Source organism: Gymnoscopelus microlampas (assembly GCF_963454915.1).
Source record: "Gymnoscopelus microlampas genome assembly, chromosome: 13".
Taxonomy (NCBI): Eukaryota; Metazoa; Chordata; class Actinopteri; order Myctophiformes; family Myctophidae; genus Gymnoscopelus; species Gymnoscopelus microlampas.
The window spans coordinates 5,747,276-5,766,815 of record NC_139950.1 but is presented as its reverse complement, the minus strand read 5'-3'; the positions used below and the strand labels follow the sequence as shown (position 1 = coordinate 5,766,815).

The 19,540-nt window shown below is 42.1% G+C and overlaps 1 protein-coding gene and 1 pseudogene across 2 annotated transcripts; one reads left to right on the top strand and one right to left on the bottom strand.

Moving 5' to 3' along the window:
• The first annotated feature begins 207 nt into the window (after positions 1-207).
• On the top strand, positions 208-662 carry LOC311058497 (microtubule-associated protein 1 light chain 3 alpha-like; annotated as a pseudogene). Its single transcript has one exon. The product of its transcript is annotated as a microtubule-associated protein 1 light chain 3 alpha-like (transcript).
• Positions 663-7,174: 6,512 nt separating this feature from the next.
• On the bottom strand, positions 7,175-18,658 carry LOC311058496 (peroxisomal ATPase PEX1-like; the record flags this gene model as incomplete). The annotated part of the gene is made up of 8 exons (XM_084075960.1): positions 7,175-7,256; positions 7,495-7,559; positions 12,121-12,300; positions 13,752-13,928; positions 15,525-15,628; positions 16,414-16,549; positions 17,325-17,385; positions 18,537-18,658. 8 exons carry the CDS (start codon positions 18,656-18,658, stop codon positions 7,175-7,177), a joined length of 927 nt encoding a protein of 308 aa, XP_083932086.1.
• Between the last annotated feature and the right edge of the window lie 882 nt (positions 18,659-19,540).

The window sequence follows — 19,540 nt, the reverse complement described above, 5'->3', positions numbered from 1 at the left end:
CGCCTTAATACTACTGACACTATAGCGATACAGAGCGCACTTCACCGCTGCTTTTAAATGTCTGATATGTTGTAGGGCATTCACAGATACCGAATTTTAGAATTTGACTGTGACTCATTGAATATTCAACTCTTCTGTGAGTCCCCTACTTAAAGGCAGTTGTGACACATTCTCAGGTTATAGTTTTCATTACCATCGACAAAAGAGATGTCTACCAACGGTCCTTCTTTCAAACAAGCGACGCTCTTCGCCGACCGATGCCAACAGGTCCAGCGGGCCCGCGAGACGCACCCCAACAAGCTTCCCGTCATCATCGAGAGATACCGGGGAGAGAAAGGCCCCCCCCCCTGCTGGACAAGACCAAGTTCCTCATCCCCGCTAACGTCTACGCGAGCGAACTGATCAAGCTGCTCAGAAAGCGTCTCCAGATCAAACCCGCGCTGACGTTCTTCCTGCTGGTCGGCCGGGACAGGACGGTGTCCGTGTCCGCGCCCGTCTCCAGGATCTACGAGCAGGAGAGAGACGAGGACGGCTTCCTCTACATGACCTACGCCTCGCAGGAGGTCTCGCGTAGCCAGCTGATCCAAGATGTCCGTGTGCTGATAGGTGGGGTGACGTCTAAATTCAAGGGATGGGCTAAAAAACTGGGTGAAATGGTGTGAATACCGTCCCGTGTCTACTGCAGGTCAGTGGATCTCGACATGATCTACGCGCCAGACTGTCAGAGATCACCTGACTGGTCTGGTGATGTCTGAAAATAAATGTAAAAATATATGGGTTCAAAAAATGTAAATAAAACTGTGTGAAATGCTGTGATGTGCTCCATATACTGTGCTAACAAGATATTCATGGTTCTCAATCATTTTAATTGCAAGAACCACCGGTTTGTTATGCATTAGGCCACACAGACCCCCATTTGATCACATTTATTTTACTCTATGGGACCCCATTTTGAGTCAATTGGGACCGATGTTGAGACCCAGCGCAATATAAAACAAGAAGGCAGGGTCTAATAACAGTCTGGATCCATGTGGAGTGTCCAGCTAGGACACTCGTCTATGACAATCGTTCTCAAACGCTTAAAATGTCAAGGTCTCCCCTTAAATCTGACAGTGTACAAATGCAACCAAATGGACCCGGTCCATTTGGTTGCATTTGTATACTGTCAGAGTTACAGACTTGTAAGGGTCAATGTAGACCCACCTAAAGGAACCCTTGAGAGTCCCTGGAATCCACTTTGAGAACCTGTTTTCTTTGAGGAAGTAAAACGTGGCCTACTGGCAGTGCACACAAGATATTTGCTTCTGATTGGTCCAGTGCTTTGCAACATTAGCCCAAGACAATGTCAGCCATCTACGATGTCAATACTATGACGTCAATCATCTCCATATTTGGGCGAGTTAACAGTATAAACGTTCCTAAAAAAGCTAAAATACCCCCCACCCCCCCCCCATTGGCCCCCAAACATACATACAAAAAACTAAAACAAAGAAAACTAGAAAATGTTCTCCTCGGAGAACAGGTCTCCGCTAGACAAAACTGTTCCTGATTAATTCTGTCTTACCTATTTATATTACATAGTGTGATGTCACGTGAAGCTTGACCAATGTTAGGTGTTCACAGACCATGTGCCCATGTATGGAGCTGGACGGACACACACAGACGGACACACGCTGGACGGACGCACACACGGACGGACAAAGTGAAAACATACTCCTTCGGCCTGGCGGAGACAACAAAGGGTGTGTCTCCTGATCCAATTGTTATCTACATTAGCCCTGGACTAGTCTGGGAGGGTTAGCGTCGGAGCTTGGACAGCAGGGGCGCGCCCACTGCGTTGTGATTCAAATCAACAGCCAATGAAGAAAAGGGGGCGGGATCCACATGCAGTGGGTGTTGCATCTAAATAGGATCGACGGGAAGCAATTTCCCCTTGAGAAATTTCGGCCGCCATTGTTGTGTACTGCTGTTTGCCTCTCGTCGGACTTTTTAGACGAGTTGCACAGCTCTCAGACCGGTAAGAGGCGTGTCCGCTCAGATTCAGAGCGTAAGGTACATCCCGCCCACAAATACCAGGGCTCTGGCCCAGAAGTTCCTCGCCAGAGCTGGCGAAAACTTCTGGGAACTCAGATTAGCCCTGGACTAATCTGAGTTCCCAGAGGTTCTTGCATAAAAAACGGGAGGGGTGAGAAACCGCCCAGGGCAGACAGACAGACAGACAGACAGACAGACAGACAGACAGACAGACAGACAGACAGACAGACAGACAGACAGACAGGCAGGCAGGCAGGACTTCGTGCAACAAGGAAAGGTAAAAACACATAGGGTAAATCCATGTTATTAAATTCAATTAAATCCACATAAGGAATTAGAATGTAATCTATATTCAGCATTAAGGAGAGTTTCTACTTGGTAACCAGAGGTATGAGGGAGAGAGAACATATTTCAGCCACGTAATAACCCGGCCAATACTGGGTACTGGAACACGATGATAATGAAATATCCCTGGGCTGATAACGTAGCTACAATGACAGGCCATTAACAAAATAGGATTCATAGCAAACAAGGCAAGGAGGTGGAAACTGAGGAGTAGTGTATTAATAAAGTCTCTCACACACAAACACACACACACACACACACACACACACACACACACACACACACACACACACACACACACACACACACACACACACACACACACACACACACACACACACACACACACACACACACACACACACACACACACCATGACTGGGATTTCGTCCCAGTTTCTGCTCTCCTGTAGAGATCAACCATATGTTGTCCACAGAGAAGTCACTCCCACAAAAAAAAAACATATACATATCATTACAAGAGTTCACAGCCAAAGGTGCAACAGTCAACAGTTATAATAATTGATTTTCAGGGCCGGCCATAGCTTCGTCAGTGAGTAGAGAGATCATCTGAAATCAGAAATGCTAAACTATGGTACCATTTTTGTCTACTCGGTCAGTGTCTCAGACGAGGGCTGTGAACAGTTCAGAAACCTGCCTACCATTGACATCATTGATATGCAGGTTTTGTCATTTCAAACAAGATAGGTTTTGTATTAACCCCTAACTACTCCTCCCCAAGCGCTGTACCAGTAGCGCTCACTGTTCTTAGTAGTTAAATGATGGGTTAAATGCAGTGGACACGTGCAAATATACAGTGCCTAGGAAATACCCTAAAGGAGTGGGGACCAAATTATTATTCAATAATAAACAAATGTAAATGTGCTTTGGCAGCACATGTGAAGCATCATGCCAATCAAGCCTGTTGAATCAAAAAATGTAATAAGAATTGAGAGGGCGAGTGGGGGGGGGGGGGCAATCAGATGAAGTTGTTGTAAGACAAGAGTAACAACCTCCAAAACTGTTACTTTGCAGGTAGGCTGCACCAGCGCTCCTGTTTTCGTACCTAGAGGGGCGGGTTTAACATCTCCGGCGAGAGAATGCGTGTGATCCCATTGGTTCACCGATCTGTCCGTCAGCCCCCGCCCCGTCAACACAACATTACGAGCGACGCCCACTGCACTCTGGTTGGTTGGGGAAATGAAACACTTCCTATATCGGGTACACCGCGCTGGTCCAGGCTTTTATTTTTTAGCAAAACTAAACAATAAAAGCCTGGAGATCGAGGCTACTTTGCAAGAAACGGGAGGAAAAAATTACTTTGTGTTCAAATGGATCCAATGTAGATATTATTTAGTCACAAGCTCTTGTTAATAGGTTGGCTTAATATTTCTAAAACCCACAGACACACTTAACCACTTTAACTTCTAGCAAAAGATGAAACATTGAGAGGGGGGTGGGGGGCTAACAGTGTCCTGCCTTCCGTGCCTACCTGAACTATCGCTACGCCGGATTCATGCAACTATTCATTCATTGTCGTGTACAGATGTAGCCAGTCAGGAAATGTCCCTCCTACTGTAGGCTACTGTGGAGATACAGTAGACATGCCACAGCCCCTCCCACTTCCTGTTTTCCAAATTGTTTGGTTCACTATAAAAGCCAAACTGAGCAGGGGCTTCTCCCTCTTCGATCCCTGTTGTAGCAGGTTGCCTCTGCTCTGTGCAATGCCACGGTTGTAGTTAATAGGTGAAAGCCTGCTTGAGGCTGACCCTTTGTTTGTCACACTTTAGGCCCTGCTCCCTAGTGACTCTGCTCTCCTGTGTTGCGCCTTCCACATGGGTTGTGTTCAATAGTCAGACAGAGGTAATTGTCATTATTTTGTTTGTATATATTAGATCTGTTTTACAGTGTATTAATGTAGGCAGTTTTGTCAAGGGGGGGGGGGGGGTTCATAACGACAGAATCAGGTCTACTGGCGTCACGGCATCTGCGTCACGTTTCAACTGCGCGGACGCGTTACCTAAAGAATTCGGTCTGGTGTACTCTGGCCTTACAATAAAACAATGACTTCCATAAAACAATCCACGTCAATGCCGTATTAACTTTTAAATGAGCCTATACATTTATGCAGTATCTTATCTTGTCTGATATGCACCACTCCATAGATGACTGATCAAACACATTGCATTATGTTATAAATATGGACTCAAGGTTGACTGTTTCACTGTTACATTATAAACATAAAACATTTGAGTACATATGGATGGAGGAATGCAGGTATAGTACTTAAATGGTAAATATTACTATTAATTGGAGTTGAGTTAAAACATTCAAAACCATTAACATACTGTACAGCAGCATTTTATAATGTCATTTTTTGGGGGAGGTCATTTTGTTTTTCTTCCAGGACTTGGCGGGCCGGATGAAGATGGTCAAAGGGCCGGGTCCAGCCCCCGGGCTGTATGATGCCCATGTGTGCTCTATAGCAGAGGGTAGCATGGGTCCGGGTATACCCGAATAACCCGAGACCCGAACCGAGAACCGAACATTTTCGGGTCCAAAAATATTGATATTATATTTGAAATGGATAGACCCGTATGGACCCGGGAGGACCCGAGTTTTTTTAAAAAAACTATAAATATATATACATAATATTAATATTATTATTTGGATAAAGTAGTTGGCTAAAACCATTAAAATCATAATCATTTAAAGTTTTTATCATGATCTGACTGTGTGGTTTAATTTTCTGACAGCCTGCTCTGCTGCGCGCTGCAGTTATAGAATAGCCTATTCGTTGTACGATGGCGTCGCGCGTTGAAAATATCAGAGCTACAAGCTCACAGCACGTCGCAACGCGCCGCTTTGTGAGCTTGTATGTCTGCTATTTTTGATACGCCACAACACAGGCTCTCCTTCTAATCAGCGCTGACTCCGCGCTGATTAGGGTGTTCGCTCGGTGTTGATAAACAGAACCGAGGTTCCGATGTGACACTGATAGAATCTTAACCAAGCCGGACCCAATTGTCGATAAAGGGACCCGAACACGTGTGGGTCGTGGATATTATGCAAGCACAGTGACTGTCTGTCTGCAATGGATAAAGTGGTGAAAGTTGGACGACGGTGTCGCGCAGGGAAAGGCTCTGGCACAGCTCGCCCCAAAACACCCTCGCCCCCATTTTTCAGGTGGACCAGCGGTTCTTGTATTCTTGTATTTGTTTTACTGAGGATAAGGGTAGAAATAGGTTTAGGATTGGGCATAGTTTTACTGAGGTTAAGATTAGGAATAAGGTTAGGTTTAGGCATAGTTTACTGATATGTTTAGGAATACCAGGCGAATACCGCAGCAGTTCACTCATGCCCACTTTATTAATTTCACACCTACAACTAGTAGGGCAGTTTCGAGGCTCCGTGAGCACCCCAAAAACACATCTCTTAAACCTGTTTTTTTAGGACCATAAAGGTGTCTAGTTATGATTTCTGCTTGTTGCCCGTGTCAACTAATGTCCCATGGGGTTTATTTTTAACCCTTTCTGACACCTACCCCCAACCCAAACCATAACATGGAGATAACAGAGAATACCATAACTCTTGAAGTAAACAACATACAGCAACAAATGAACACATTTTTCTATATCATTTTGACCCAAGGAATTCATTAAAGTGGTTTTTATTAAGATTCAAACACATATTGACTCTATTTCAGGGCAGAAACAGCCAAAAACTAGCAGAAAATGTTGAAATCATAATGATCACGTCTATATTTCTCTTTGTACTAAACGTTTACCGTGTATTCTTTTTTACCATATGTTTTTTAGGACCTTTATGGTGTCTAGTTAAGATTCATTCTTGTTGCCTAGGTCAAATAATGTCCCATGGGGTTTATTTTAACCCTTTCTGACACCTATTCGGCTATTCCCAATCTGAACCATAGAATGGAGGTAACAGAAAATACCATAACTCTTGAAGTAAACAACATACAGAGACAAATGAACACATTTTTCTATATCATTTGGACCCAAGGAATGCATTAAAGTGGTTTCTATTAAGATTCAAGCACATCTTGACTCTATTTCAGGGCAGAAGTAGCCAAAAACAAGCAGAAAACGTTCAAATCACAATTATCACATCTATATTTCTCTTTGTACTAAACTTTTAAGGTGTATTCTTTTTTACCATGTGTTTTTTAGGACCTTTATGGTGTCTAGTTAATATTTATTCTTGTTGCCCTGGTCAAATAATGGCCCATGGGGTTCATTTTAACCCTTTCTGACACCTATTCCCAATCAAACCATAAAATGGAGATAACAGAAAATACCATAACTCTTGAAGTAAACATACAGAGACAAATGAACACATTTCTATATATAATTTTGACCCAAGGAATTCATTAAAGTGGTTATTATTAAGATTCAAGCAGGTCTTGACTCTATTTCAGGACAGAACCTGCAAAAAACTAACAGAAAATGTTCAAATCACATCTATATTAATCCTTGTATTAAATACTTAAGGTGTATTCTACTTTACCACATGTTTTATGGTGTCTAGTTAAGATTTCTTCTAGTTGCCCAGGTCAACTAATGTCCCACGGGGTTCATTTGGTGACCATTTTAAATCGTCCACAGGAGTGGCGTTTTCATATCTGAACCAGACAACGTACAAAGACAAATAAACCCACTTGTTCATAGAATGTTTACAACAGGAATCTAATGGAAAGGTCACTGACATGGTGCAACCATTCTTTATTGGTGAAAAACACACAAATATCAAATTCTGGCTTATATCAAAACACAATTTCACTGATCAGTATCATCCATCTCATCATCAAACTCGACCTCATCCTCTTCCCTCTCCTCCTCATCATCATCATCATCATCACTGATGACACCAGCAGCCAACAGGTCAATGAGAGATAGGGGCAGAATTGGCCCACAAGACCAGACAGGTTCCTAAATCCCTCTGCCACCCCTGACCATCATCATAGGATTTAGGCCTCCAAAACATTGGCTCAGCTGCTCGCTTGTAACAGGTCACTCTATAGTTCACCCACTGGATGTGGGGGATGAGTGTGTCCTGGCATGGGGGCAAGCGAGCTGGTCCGCGCCTCAGCCTCTACTGCGCCTTGATGGAATCAAGACCACTCTTGATTCCATCAAGGCGCATTAGAGGCTGAGGCGTGGACTTTCGGAGAAATTCATAGTGCAAGGTCAAGCCATCAGGAAACCCCAGGACTTTCTTTCTGGGCAATGCGGAAAATAAGCGACAGCTCTGCCAGTTGATGCTCAAGGTCTGGGGGAGTAAGGAGGCAGCATCCCGGCTGGCAAAATGTGAAACAGCTGCTCTCATCGTGGAAGGAACAGCTCATAAACGTGTGGCATTAGATTGAGAAGAGAGTTGATTGATCAATACCTATATAACTTTGGTGAGTTCTTGTGTTAGCAGATTTGCCAAGAATGATTGTTGATGTTGATGACGACATCAACCTGCTCATCTACCTTGACACTGGCACAGGCAGGCACCGTCAGCTGGTACATGTCACGGAGCTAGCAACCTCTCTTGGGCAGCCATACTGTAGCACCCTGCTTGGGTACCATGTATTCAGTGATCAGGGCTGTACTAGTTCCTTCAAGGGCAAGGTGGCACCACTCAAAAAGCTCCAGAAGAACCCCAAATATCAAAAGGCTTTCAGGTTGGTGTATGATCATCCTAACAATATTTAATGATGATGATAAGAGGGAAGAGGTTGAGATGGATGATACCGATTAGTGACATTATGTTTTGATTCTTTAAGAAAGTTATATTATGCCTAAATATAAGCCTGAATTTGATATTTGTTTGTTTTTCACCAATAAAGAATGGTTGTACCATGTCAGTGACCTTTCCATTAGATTCCTGGTGTAAACATTCTATGAAAAAGTGGGTTTATTTGTCTTTGTATGTTGTCTGCTTCAGATATGAAAACGCCACTCCTGTGGACATCGATTTAAAATGGTCACCAAATGAACCCCATGGGACATTAGTTGACCTGGGCAACAAGCAGAAATCTTAACTAGACACCATAAGGGTCCAAAAAAACATGCGGTAAAGTAGAATACACCTTAAGTATTTAATACAAGGATTAATATAGATGTGATTTGAACATTTTCTGATAGTTTTTTGCAGTTTCTGTCCTGAAATAGTCAAGACCTGCTTGAATTTTAATAATAGCCACTTTAATGAATTCCTTGGGTCAAAATTATATATAGAAATGTGTTCATTTGTCTATGTATGTTTACTTCAAGAGTTATGGTATTTTCTATTGTCTCCATTGTATGGTTCGGGCTGGGAATAGGTGTAACAAAGGGTTAAAATAAACCCCATGGGACCTTATTTGACCAGGGCAACAAGATTAAAACTTAACTAGACACATTTAGGGTCCGAAAAGACATATGGTAAAAAAGAATACACCTTAAAAATGTAGTACAAAGAGAAATATAGATGTGATTTGAATGTTTTCTGCTTGTTTTTGGCTGTTTATGTCATGAAATAGAGTCAAGATGTGCTTGAATCTTTATAATAAACACTTAAATTAATTCCTTGGGTCAAAATGATATAGAAAAATTCGTTAATTTGTCGCTGTATGTTGTTTACTTCAAGAGTTATGGTATTTTCTGTTATCTCCATTTTATGGTTTGATTGGGAATAGGTGTCAGAAAGGGTTAAAATGAATCCCATGGGCCATTATTTGACCAGGGCAACAAGAATAAATCTTAACTAGACACCATAAAGGTCCTAAAAAACATATGGTAAAAAAGAATACACCTTAAAAGTTTAGTACAAAGAGAAATATAGACGTGATCATTATGATTTCAACATTTTCTGCTAGTTTTTGGCCGTTTCTGCCCTGAAATAGAGTCAATATGTGTTTGAATCTTAATAAAAACCACTTTAATGAATTCCTTGGGTCAAAATGATATAGAAAAATGTGTTCATTTGTTGCTGTATGTTGTTTACTTCAAGAGTTATGGTATTCTCTGTTATCTCCATGTTATGGTTTGGGTTGGGGGTAGGTGTCAGAAAGGGTTAAAAATAAACCCCATGGGACATTAGCTGACACGGGCAACAAGCAGAAATCATAACTAGACACCTTTAGGGTCCTAAAAAAACAGGTTTAAGAGATGTGTTTTTGGGGTGCTCACAGAGCCTCGAAACTGCCCTACTAAACAGGACAGGTCACACAATGGACAATTATGCATCTAGGCTCATTCCTATGTTAATTTATAGGTTGAGCTGGGGGGGATATGAAAGTCTGTGAAAACGTAGCTGTTCAACTTCTGCATGACGCAACCCTCCGCTGTAGCTCGACTCGGAGAAGCGCTGACTCGCTGAGACTACCAGTCTCGATGTTATGGAGAAAATAAGCATAATATAGCATCGGACACGTTTCGGGTCTAAAGACCCGGCCGGATTGGCTCCATTTCCCCCGGGTCCATATAGGATCGGGTCCAATTTTAATGGGCTCCGTTTCGGACCGGGTCTAATTTTAATCGGCTCCGTTTCGGACCGGGTCAAATTTTAATCGGCTCTGTTTCGGGTAGGGTCCAGTAAATTTGATTTCTTTCTAGGGTCCGTTCGGTTCGGTTCAAATATCCTCAGATCCGTTTCGGTTCGGGTCCAATTTTTTGGACCCATGCTACCCTCTACTCTATAGTGAGTACTGTACTTCATGTCTCCTATAATAGACCCTCTAAAGTGAGTACTGTACTTCATGTCTCCTATAATAGACCCTCTATAGTGAGTACTGTACTTCATGTCTCCTATAATAGACTCTATAGTGAGTACTGTACTTCATGTCTCCTATAATAGATTATATAGTGAGTACTGTACAGTACTTCATGTCTCTTACTTCTAATCAGGTCATCCTTGAGTCTAAGTTGATGTTTGTGCCAAATGGCGCACGCGCACACGCACACACACACACACACACACACACACACACACACACACACACACACACACAGTTCCTCACAAGCCAGTCAGTGGTGGAAGGTAACTAAGTACATTTACTCAAGTGCCGTACTTAAAGGGATAGTTGATTCAAAAAATAACTGTTTTCCTATCGATTAGTCACCCCATGGACACTTGATTTCATGAATATTTTTTTGTTTTTGTCGCATTCCTAAGCCAATAATTTGATGACCAGCGGACCGGTAGGCAGCGGTTCCAGTAGGAGACACAGAAACTCTTCGTGTCTCCTACCGGAACCGCTGCCGCTCATCAAATTATTGGCTTAGGAATGCGACAAAAACTAATAATTATCTCCATGGGGTGACTACTAATCGATTGAAAAAAAGGATTGTTGGGGGTGAACTATCCATTTAAGTACAATGTTGAGGTACTTGTACTTAACCCGAGTAGGCCTATGCCATTTTATTTCTGTAATAAATACTTCATCTCAGAGGCAAATATTGTACTTTTGGGTTTTGAACCAAGAGCCTTCAACTAATCTACTTGTACCTCTTGTGCCACAGAGGCATGAAAGACAAAAGTGAGAATGATAAACTTAACTTTATAGACTTTAGATGGAGATTGTAAATGGTCAAAGGGAGGTCTTGAACCAAGAATCCTCTGCTTACAAACCCCTGACATATCTCTTGTGCCACAGTGTCATGAAAGATATGAGTGAATACCACATTTTTACTGTAACTTCTTCCATTTAAATGGAGAGTGAAGATGTTCCTAACAGTAGTGTTGAACTGCAGGCCGCCTGCATGTTCACGCCTGCAGCAGGCCTTGGGTTTATAAAGCCCTTGACACATCTCTTGTGCTACAGAAGCATGCACGCCTGGTGCCAGTGAGCACCAGGCAAGACGTTTGGCGCTGATTAGCCGCAGACAGACACACAGAAAACATTAACAGTGTTTATAAAGCAGTGAATGTGTTTAATATTGACTCCTGGCACCAGGCTGGCAGTGTGCCGTGCCAACACACCTCTGGATGAACATCATCCATCCACTTATTACTTGGAATCAAGAGTAATATATTATATATAAATAAAGCAGCATTATCTCTTGACCTTTTAAACTAAATGTTTATATTACAGTAATATTAAAAGTAACTTGTTACTGCCCAACACTGCGCGCGCGCGCACACACACACACACACACACACACACACACACACACACACACACACACACACACACACACACACACACACACACACACACACACACACACACACACACACACACACACACACACACACACACACAGCAGAGCAGCCCTGCCTGAAGCCTTGGAGGTAGATGAGCAGCAGAGACCCGAGTACGGATCCCAAGGCATTACACACATCTTACACACAATAGGGTCATGTCAGAACTTGTCAGAATTGGACCCCCACATTGATATGTATTTGGCTGCGGACCCCCATCTGAAAATGTTATGTGCCAGGGACCCCCAGAAGAGAAGATTTGTGTACCAAAAAAAATCTTAAAAATTGTTGAAACACTTTCAAGACTATTAAAAAAGGTAAAAAAAAATAGCAGATCTTCTATTTTTGAATAGCCAACGTATAACATATGGATAAAGGGGTTAAAATGACTGTGATGCTGTATTAAAGAACATTTTCGGGACAGGAAATTCCAAGAAGGTGGATTTGAATTAACAGAAAAAGTGTCTTGAAAACGGGTCTGTAGAAACCAATGGGTGACCTCACTGTTCCCTTCGTTCATATGTTTTTACAGTCTATGGGTGTAACTCACATTGACTCTCCTGTGGCTGCTCTTGATGGTTCTGATCTCCTGTAGGGGGCGCTCCATCTGCTCCTGGTTCAGCTCCTCAAAGCCCCTCTGGACGGAAGGCATGTAGGCCGGGGGGAGTCGTACCGACAACCCTGTGAGGTCCTGGCTCATGGAGTTTGGACCAGAGACGCACTGAGAGTTCTGGGGTTTTAAAACAAAAGAAGTTGTCTTACAGTGCCATCTAGTGGCTTTCTGGTATACGTGTGGTGCTTCTATGTATATTTGCAGTGGTGGAAGAAATACTGAGTAGTTTTTAGATATAGCAGATATACAAGAATAACAGATATACAAGCTCATAGCGCGGCACGAGTGCTGTGCTATGAGCTCGTAGATCTGCTTTTTTTTTTTTTAAGTCCTGAAAATGTTTGCACATCTTTGAATATACATGTTTTTTTTTAAATAACATTTGTAACTCAAATCTTTGCTTCTGGGGTTCTACAAATGTCTTCTAAATCCCAACAGTTTAATTATTTTTTTTCTCTCAAACTTTTTCATGTCAAGGGCCCCCAAAATGTTATGTATTGGCCGTGGACCCCCATCTCAAAATATGTTGCTCCAGGGACCCCCCAGAAGCAAAGATTTGAGTAAAAAATATTCGCTTTAAACAATATATATATATATTCAAAGATTTGCACACATTTTTACGATTTTTCAAAAGTGCCGTGCTATGAGCTTGTAGATCTGCTATTTTTCAATAGCCAAAGTATAAAATAATGATTAAAGTGGTTACACAGATGGTTTTAATGGGTTAAGTAAAAGTATCAGTACCACAATATAGAAATACAGTTAAAAGTAATATGCCTGCAGTCAAAATCTTACTTGAGTAAAAGTATAAAGGTATGGTCTGCTAAATGCCTACATTGTGGTATTGGTATCAAAATATGCTTACAATGCCAAACGTTAAAAGTGTGTCAAACTTCATCGACAATAGCAGATCTACAAGCTCACAACGCGTGAGCTTGTTCTACAAACAGCTAAGCAGTCTGCAAGACATTTCAGATTGAGAATTTAACCTTTGCTTTTATGAAATTATCAGAGAATAATAGACCAATTAATTGTTTACTAACATTGAGACTGGATGCGCAGGTGATTGTTTCACGCAATCAATTTCCAACCTGTTGTTTCGGGGTGCGCTAGTTTCAGCACACCCCAACCCCCTCTTGTGTGTTGGCTAGTGGAGGCGCGTCCTAGCGAGACCTGATAGAATGGGATTCATTTAGCGCATACTGGTTGCACGCATACTGGTTCTTATCAGACGTCGTCTGTTAAGGGGTCTATAGGGTTTTATGGCAGATGATTCTGAACATGTATAGTATTGTTATTTTTGACCGATTCTAATTCTCTTTAATCTTATAAAAAATGACTGAAATCAGTACTGGTGACTATAGGCCTGTCACAATTATTACAAAATCGTCTAATCACAATTATTTTTTGCATAATCGTCATAATAGTCTCCATGTTGAATAATGTTCATGCATTTTCAAAAATAAAAACATCTTGAAAGTATAAAACAATTAAATATATCAGTAATGTCTTGAATATTTAAGAGGGAATGGTTAAGGAAGCAGAACCCAACCCCCAGTAGTACTGACATGTGTGGTGCTGGCCGCCAGGCTGCCGTGTGTCGCCTCCAGCTGTCCGTTGTACAGCAGGGCTCTCAGGTCGGCTCCGGTGAAACGCTCCGTGGCGGCGGCCAGCTGCCCCAGGTCCACGTCATCGGCCAGGGGCAGGCCCGCGCTCAGAGCCCTGAGGATCTCCACACGATCCTCCTGAACCCGCCGCCAGAGGAAGAGACACACAGAGAGAGAGAGAAGGTTTTAAGGTGGTTATAGATCCACACCGAAGGCAGTTCATTTACGTTAACCACTGACTTGAACCCTATAGCTTCCCTATAGAGGCTATGCACGTGACATCATCGTACCCGGGCCGGAAGTTATGCGGGAACGCCTACTGAGTGGCAACAAAAACTTTCTGGCCTTCACAGCCCCATACATCCAAACAGAAAAGTCCTATCTGATTGTATTAAACGACATTAAACTCACCAACACGGCAGCTGTACGGAAAGCTTGAATTATCCTCTTTCTATCTGCAAAGTTTTTTGTTTCAAAAAATCCACCGTAGAGACATGTTATGAGATGCTTTCTGTCAATGAATTCCGTGCAGGTGATTATTTTTCTAAGTGTCAGTTTGGAAGCGCTCGTTTTACAATACCGCAACGTCCCGCTGCCTCCTGCATTATGTGACATTTAGAAACAGGTGGTACGCAGGACCGTTGAGGGATTTCCAAACGATCGCTTCCAAACTTCAACGCTCCATGCTGCTCAATGTTTTGCCACTCAGTATAGGTGAGGGGGGCGTGTTCCTCACTTCCTTCACAGGTTTTACCAATGATACTAATGAAGACTCTGTTCCATTTAGTGTAGCACAGTGGTTCTCAAACCTTTTCATTTTAAAGGACCCCATAACTCTGAGAGTGTACAAATGGAACCAAAATGACCCGTAATGGTACATTTGATTCCATTTGTACACTCTCAAGAGTTACACACCTTTTAAGGGGCCATTTGGAACCCCCGCAGGAAACCATGAGGGTCCCGGACCACACTTTGAGACCCACTGGTGTAGCAGAGTGTTTCCAGTGAGCCAACATGCAACAATATCAGCACCCTGGCTCTGTTTGACCAGAACGGAACAGAGCCTTCATTAGTATCATTGGGTAACACCTGTGAAGGAAGTAAGGAAGAGGCCCAATTTCTCTCCAAAATGGCTGCTGTGCATAGAGCTTATTCTGGGAGGTGAACAGTTGCTGATCTATAAGCTCACAACAATCTATAAAACTCATGATCTACAATCTATAGAAGATCTATAGGCTCACAAAGCGTGTTAGGCGTGGCAATGCGTCTCGTTGTGAACTTATAGATGGGCTATAGCTTGGGCAAAGAGATGTGGTGTACAGGGGAAGTCCTGAGGGACAGCGGTCGACTAAGTATAAAGGGTTCATTATGTTTTAAGTTGTCTTCCACCTACTTTTTAAAAGTGTTCTACTATACCAACCGTTTTGTCTTTGTGAATCACTGTGTGACCTTACATGGTTTCTATGTTTCTGTCGGGTGGAAACTTCATCATTATGTCCAAAACTGTTACTTTTCAGGATTCACATTCAAAAGCATCAAAAGTAGCAGATCTACAAGCTCACAACGCGTTTTGTGTGACGCTGTAGTACAGATCAAGTAGGGTGTTAACATAGTGGACGATAAGAGGTTTCTGCCCGACAACAACGATATAATAAGCATGTTAAATGGTTGAAACATTAGTGTGCTAAAACAGTGATCATTATGAGTGGGTGTATGATATTAAACCGTACAGACCAGGTCCTGGGGAGGGCAGTAGAGGGACTTGTCCAGTCTACCAGGTCTCAGCAGGGCCGGGTCTATCAGGTCTGGTCCACTGCTGGCTGCGAGCACATACACACCTGATAGCAAAACACAACACAAATATTTTACCTCAAATTATCTGTATTGTGGCCTGGACCGCTGGCGTAGCGGTCCGGTCCAGGCACCTATATAGGCTCCAAAGTAGCCTGACAGCACGTCGAGGGTTCGAGTCCCAAATCCCGACGGCATTTTGCTGCATGTCACTCACCATCTCTCTGCCCATTTCCTGTCAGACTACTATCCTATCAATAAAGACATAAAATAAAGTATTATATGTATTACTGGGGATGCCTGGTGGCTCAGCCAGTTAATACACTGTTTCCCAAACCATGGGTCGGGACCCATTATTGGGTCGTGGCGGACCCACATTTTAATGTCCAATTTTCGGTCCCTGTTTGCCAAGGTGTGATCTCGGTATGACCGCCCCCCCCCATTGGGTCTATTTTTTATACTTTCAGAGTTAAATAAATACTCATGATTTTGCTAGCAGACCATGGTAAACAGTATGTGAAGTGTGTAGTGCATTGGTTCTCAAAGTGAACCAGGGGTCCTTGGGGGGGGGGGGGGGGGTACCAGGGGGTCCCCCAGCAGAACTAGTTAATATGGCGTCACAATCATTTTAACCACTTTAACCATATTTTATACTTTGGCTATTCAAAAATAGCAGATATACAAGCTCATAGCGTGGCACCGAGTGCCGCACTATGAGCTTGTAGATCTGCTATTTTTGAGAAATTTGAGACAGCAGCCAAAAACAAAAAAAAAACATCATGTTGGGGGTCCTTGACATGAAAGAGTTTGAGAACCACTGGTGTTACAGTACCTTGCAGACCCTCCACCCCGTCCAGCTGTGTGAGGAGCTGGTTGACCACGCGGTCCGTCACCCCCGTGTTGTCATGACCCCTCCTGGGGGCCAGCGAGTCAAACTCATCAAAGAACAGGATGCAGGGCCTGGCTGTCTGACATTAAAGCTAAAAGGAGAACACAAAAGAATGTCCTGGGGACTTGTTTCCATTGTGGTCCTATGTGTTCAATTCATCAACATAGCATAGCATACAGAATTAGCACAATAATACATGTCATCAACAAATACAAAAGAGATGGAAAATGACATTTAGCTCCCCTTGTGGTCTCCTGATAGATGTTTTTTTTTCAGGCCAGTTTTTAAAGAAACCAGTGTTACACATCCTTTAATGGATGGTGTTTCAGGACATTCCACACATAGATATATATAAAGGCTAGATGGCTCAAGGGGCGGCGCAAGCGTAGCTCAACCGCGGCCATCTTGCGACGGTCACTCATAACATTATGTCTATGGTGCATATACTTTGAAATAACCATAGCGTGCTCAATTTTCATCCGATTTTCAAACGGTTTGGTGTTTTGTAAACACCAAAGATGTAGTTATGATACTGCATACTTATAATTATAATCATGTTTTTTTTTTAAAATACAATAATATCATAACTACATCTTTGGTGTTTACAAAACACCAAACCGTTTGAAAATCGGATGAAAATTGAGCACGCTATGCTTATTTCAAAGTATATGCACCATAGACATAATGTTATGAATGACCGTCCCAAGATGGCCGCCATGTGGCGACGTCGTACTCCATTGGCCAGCAGCGCGGGTGAGTCATCTAGCCTTTATATATATCTATGATTCCACATGTTGGTGACAGAGCAGTAGAATGAGAACTTTCCCCATGTTTGTTCTAAGTGTGGGTGTTACCAGATCATGGTGGCTCCCTCTAGTGGTGTGGCTGTGGGAGTCACTCACTTTGGAGAAGTAACTTTAACAGGTATGAGGGTATTGAGGGCACTGAGGGAAATGTCTCTTTGTCTATCTGAACCCATTAAGACCGGGAACACATCTGTGTGACCACTTAAACCATTATGTTATACTTTGGCTATTCAAAAATAGCAGATATACAAGCTCATAGCGCGGCACCGAGTGCCGCGCTATGAGCTTGTATATCTGCTATTTAAAAAAAAAACTTTAACATTTTGTGCAAATCTTTGAATATATATTTTTTTAAAGCGATTTTAAAAAACTCAAATCTTTGCTTCTGGAGATCCCTGCCACAAAACATTTTCAGATGGGGGTCTGCGGACAAATACATATCATTTTGGGGGTCCTTCACCAGAAAAAGTAGAGAGAACCACTGATATAGCAACACAGGTTTTTCAGAAAACTGTTAGGATTTAAGAAGACATTTGTAGAATGGGCTTCAGGTCTTAATGGGTTAAGTTCTGGAAGGCAAGAAGTCGACAGCTTGTTAGAAAGTCATCCGTCAGGCAGCAGGTTCACTGGAGAAGACATCAGGTTCAAATCTTACTCTGTTATTTTTATACTTTACCTTGTAAGGACCTGAACGGGGGTGAACCTTTCAAATATATTCCAAAGGCTCTGAGCTCATATGAGCCTCATTCCATACATACATGGTTTATACAGTAGCTTAAATTCTTAATAAATATTGGCTATTACAGTGTAAAGTATGCCGTTTGTTTACATAAATAATGATTATAAATATGTTAAAGCTGCACTAGGTAACTTTCCTCTTCTACCCCGGATTTGAACCTGGTTTCCTGCGCAAGTGCTGATATTTTTTTTACCATTGAGCTAATAGAGCCTGCCTGCTTGCTCAGGGGATAAATTGAATCTTGACCATCAGGTCAAAATTGGTGTCAGATCCTGTGGAGGATCAATCAAAGTTATATTATATTAACATACTCTACCATACAGATTGGGCAAAGAAATATGAAGATAATAGGGATAATATAATTTGCACTGAAGTGACATAATGTAATTAAACATTAACTAGTGCAGTATTGGGACACTCAACATTGCACTTTGGGTACTCAGCGATACACCCGTTAAGTGTGAAGTGAGCGTATAAACGATTGACATATATGAAGTAAGAATAATTCATTTAGTCCCCACTCCTTTGGGGTATCCAGTGTCTTGCCCAAGCAGGGAACGCATGGTCCAGGGGTCGAACCGGCGACCTTCTTATACCCAGACAGCCTCTCCACCCACTCAGCTATGGCCACACAGTCATACATTTATACATTAATACAATGATTCCCAAACTGGGACACAACCTTTTCTGATCCAGAAAAGGTTGTGAACCGCTGTTACAGGAGGAACAGGAGGTACAGTAAGTAGCCTCAGGCATTAATCACATCCAACATTCAGCAAAGGTTGTTGTAATTACATATTATAATTACAGATTAAATGTACTGTCATCAGTCATCACCAATTAATATATGAAATGAATATATGTACAGACTATCAACAGTGAATATGAAAATGAAAATTATGTAGAGTACAGGCCTTCTGGGTAATATATGTACAGTCTATTAAAAAAAGCAATGAATATATGACTGAACATAAAGTAACACTAGTTAGGAAAGAGGGTTTAATATGAAAGATGAAGTTTAATCATAATCATCACCATAACATGAATTAGAAAAAACTGCCAAAACTATTTACAAGCAATATTTACAGACTGTTTGTTAAACTGAATGAACAGACGTTCTTCCTTAATTAGACATTTAGCAACGAAAGATAAAGCAGGTGAGCTTTGCATATCAGAGCTACCCTCTATAAAGTTAACTACCGGGATTAACACCACTATAAAAAAAGGTGTATGTCTTTTAAGATATTACATGTACTTAAAGGACGACTTCACCCGTTTTCAACCTATCTTCATATAATAGATCTTCACTAATGTTCCTCATAAAATTGTGTCATTATTTTGTGTCTGGGGGCACTTCAGAAACCCGTCTTTTTTTTTTGGAAAAATATATTTTTAAAAATGTTTTAGGGTTATTACGGTCATATCCGAGTCGCGCGGCCCAATTATTAGTTACGTTAATGTTTGGGCTAGGATGCTTTCTCAGTGCGCCTCAGTGCGGCCGCAGAGTTCATGTGCAGGGCTGGGC